Source organism: Pinus tabuliformis, chromosome J (genome assembly GCF_031772625.1).
Source record: "Pinus tabuliformis cultivar Carrire ecotype Pingquan chromosome J, CPIR1, whole genome shotgun sequence".
Lineage (NCBI taxonomy): Eukaryota > Viridiplantae > Streptophyta > Pinopsida > Pinales > Pinaceae > Pinus > Pinus tabuliformis.
The window spans coordinates 53,789,142-53,791,404 of NC_142295.1; the positions used below are offsets into that span (position 1 = coordinate 53,789,142).

Below are 2,263 nucleotides of genomic sequence, written 5' to 3' on the forward strand. Positions count from 1 at the left end.
GGGTGGCGCCTCATTAAGATGGAAAATCTCTGGACTAGAACAGTTAAAAGGAAATATATAGATCCAACTCCCTTGGAAGTTTGGATCAGGAACCCAGTCAAGAGCCAAAAGAATGTGTCGGCAATCTGGAAAGCAACTCTGGAGTCTTTTAAAGTGATCGAACAAGGCCTAGCATGGAAAGTCGGGAATGGAGAAAAGGTAAAGATAGGGAAGGATCCCTGGGTCAGCTGCACCGAAAACTATGCCCTTACCCCTGAACTGGTTCAACAGTTAGAGGAAAAAGGGCTTCTTTACCTTAGCCAAGTGGCAAACCCGGGCTCTTCATCCATCTGGGGTCAAGCTTGGAAGAATGGTGAAGATTTGGATCTGGAGCAAAGATGGTGGAACGAATGGAGTAATTATACTCAGGAACTCTTCAGATCAAATGTCCGGCTGAATGATAGACAGGATGAGTTAATTTGGGCCCATGCCAACTCTGGGGAATACGCTCCAAAGAGTGGATATCTTTTCCTTATGTCAAGGAAAGGATGGGGAAATCCGGAGTGGTGGTCAAAATAGCTATGGAAACTTAAGAACCCCCAAAGTCAAAAATCCTGTTCTGGTGCATCTTAAAAAGTAAAATCCCAACTTGGGACATCCTTCAGACCAGATTCATGCACGGGCCTGGGAGATGCACCTTGTGTAAATCAGAAGCAGAATCTATAAACCATCTCTTCTTAAAGTGCCCAGAAGCTATCAAAATTTGGGGCGAGGTAGGAAACCTCTTGAACAAAAAGCTAGAATGGGATCGAAACTCTGTGCAAGAAGCTTGGCAGAAGTGGTGGCACTATCATCCAATCGGGAACCTGCGCAACCTCCCTCTCATCATTAGTTGGGGTATTTGGATAGCCAGGAACAGGAGTATCTTCCAGGATAAGGAAACTCCCATAGCTATCACAGCAAGTCAGAGTACTGCCATCTTTTCTAGTATCCCCGAGCCTAAGGAAGCCCATCCCCAAAGAATCATTCCAGAAATGCAGATCACAGAAGGAATCCCCTGGGCTTTCTTCGATGGTGCATCTCAAAACAATAGAGTAGGAGCAGGATTAGTCATCAATGAATCCCCATCTCATGTCTTAAAAGCTTCTGTGGGACTTGGAACTGGCTCTAATAACTTTGCTGAACTACTTGCCCTGAAACTCCTTATATGTTGGCTCATTCAAAGGCGCACCCTCACAATTCAAATCTTTGGGGACTCCCAAATAGTGATCAGATGGGTAAATGGTCAAAGTACTTGCAGCAACCAATTATTAAAACAAATCCTGGGAGAAGTTCAGAGACTAAAATCTTATTTTAACAGTTTCTCTCTTCGCCACATTTTCAGGGAAAGGAATGAATCAGCGGACCAGCTTTCTAAAGATGGTCTACAACAGGATTTGGGCAGCTGGAAGATTGTAGAAGAAGACCAAGGCCAAACCAGAAGATCAGAACAGCCGCCCTATAATCAGCCTACCTAATACTCTGGCAGAATTTTTTGTTTACTCTCCTTTTTCCAAATTTTTGTAATTACATACAAACTTATCAGCATTGGTATCTCGGCTTTTAAAATGTCTTTTTCAGGTGTCGGGCTGTTTTCCTCTATGTTGAGGAGGCTCGGCATGTTGGAAAAAAATTTGTGCAAACAGTCCTCTAGTTTTTAGTATAAGAACGACACCTCGGTTCAGAGGTTAACAGATTAGTTTCAGCACCTTACAAGAAACAGGTGTATGCATAAGTCAGCACTTTTTGTAAAACAGTTTTGGTAATCCCTCAGACGGATTAGTGATGCCTCAGCATTTGCAATGTAAACTTTTTATAATCTTAATAAAAAGTTTCGTTTTTTTCCTTGGAAAAAAAAATATATAAATGTGTATATAAAATGATATTTTTTTATCAAATACATATATGTCATTACTGTAAACACTTCAATGTAAAATTATATGATCATAACTTAAATGTAATTATTAAATCATATAAATGCATCCTCTCTCCTATCAAGACATTAGAATATCGTGCCTTTACATATGCACTCATAATAGATATAAAATAACCATATATGGAATTAAAACATCAATTTAATGTAGCAAAAACATAAAGTTATAATATCCAAGAATAAAATAATTAAATTAATTGGAGTGGAAGTTAATGAAACAAAACTATAGAAATATGAATAACATTCATATTTGAATTTTAACATAACCATATGAGGGGATACAATCTGTAGTAGAAAGTTTAAAAACAAAAT

At 39.1% G+C, this 2,263-nt stretch overlaps 1 protein-coding gene across 1 annotated transcript; it reads left to right on the forward strand.

Moving 5' to 3' along the window:
- The first annotated feature begins 653 nt into the window (after nucleotides 1-653).
- LOC149225460 (uncharacterized) lies at nucleotides 654-1,496 on the forward strand. The gene has a single exon (XM_089379940.1). It carries the CDS (start codon nucleotides 654-656, stop codon nucleotides 1,494-1,496), a length of 843 nt encoding a protein of 280 aa, XP_089236066.1.
- Nucleotides 1,497-2,263: the final 767 nt, after the last annotated feature.

Coding starts and splice junctions, on each gene's coding strand:
- LOC149225460 (XM_089379940.1), top strand. CDS start 654: ATGCACGGGCCTGGGAGATGCACCTTGTGTAAATCAGAAGCAGAATCT.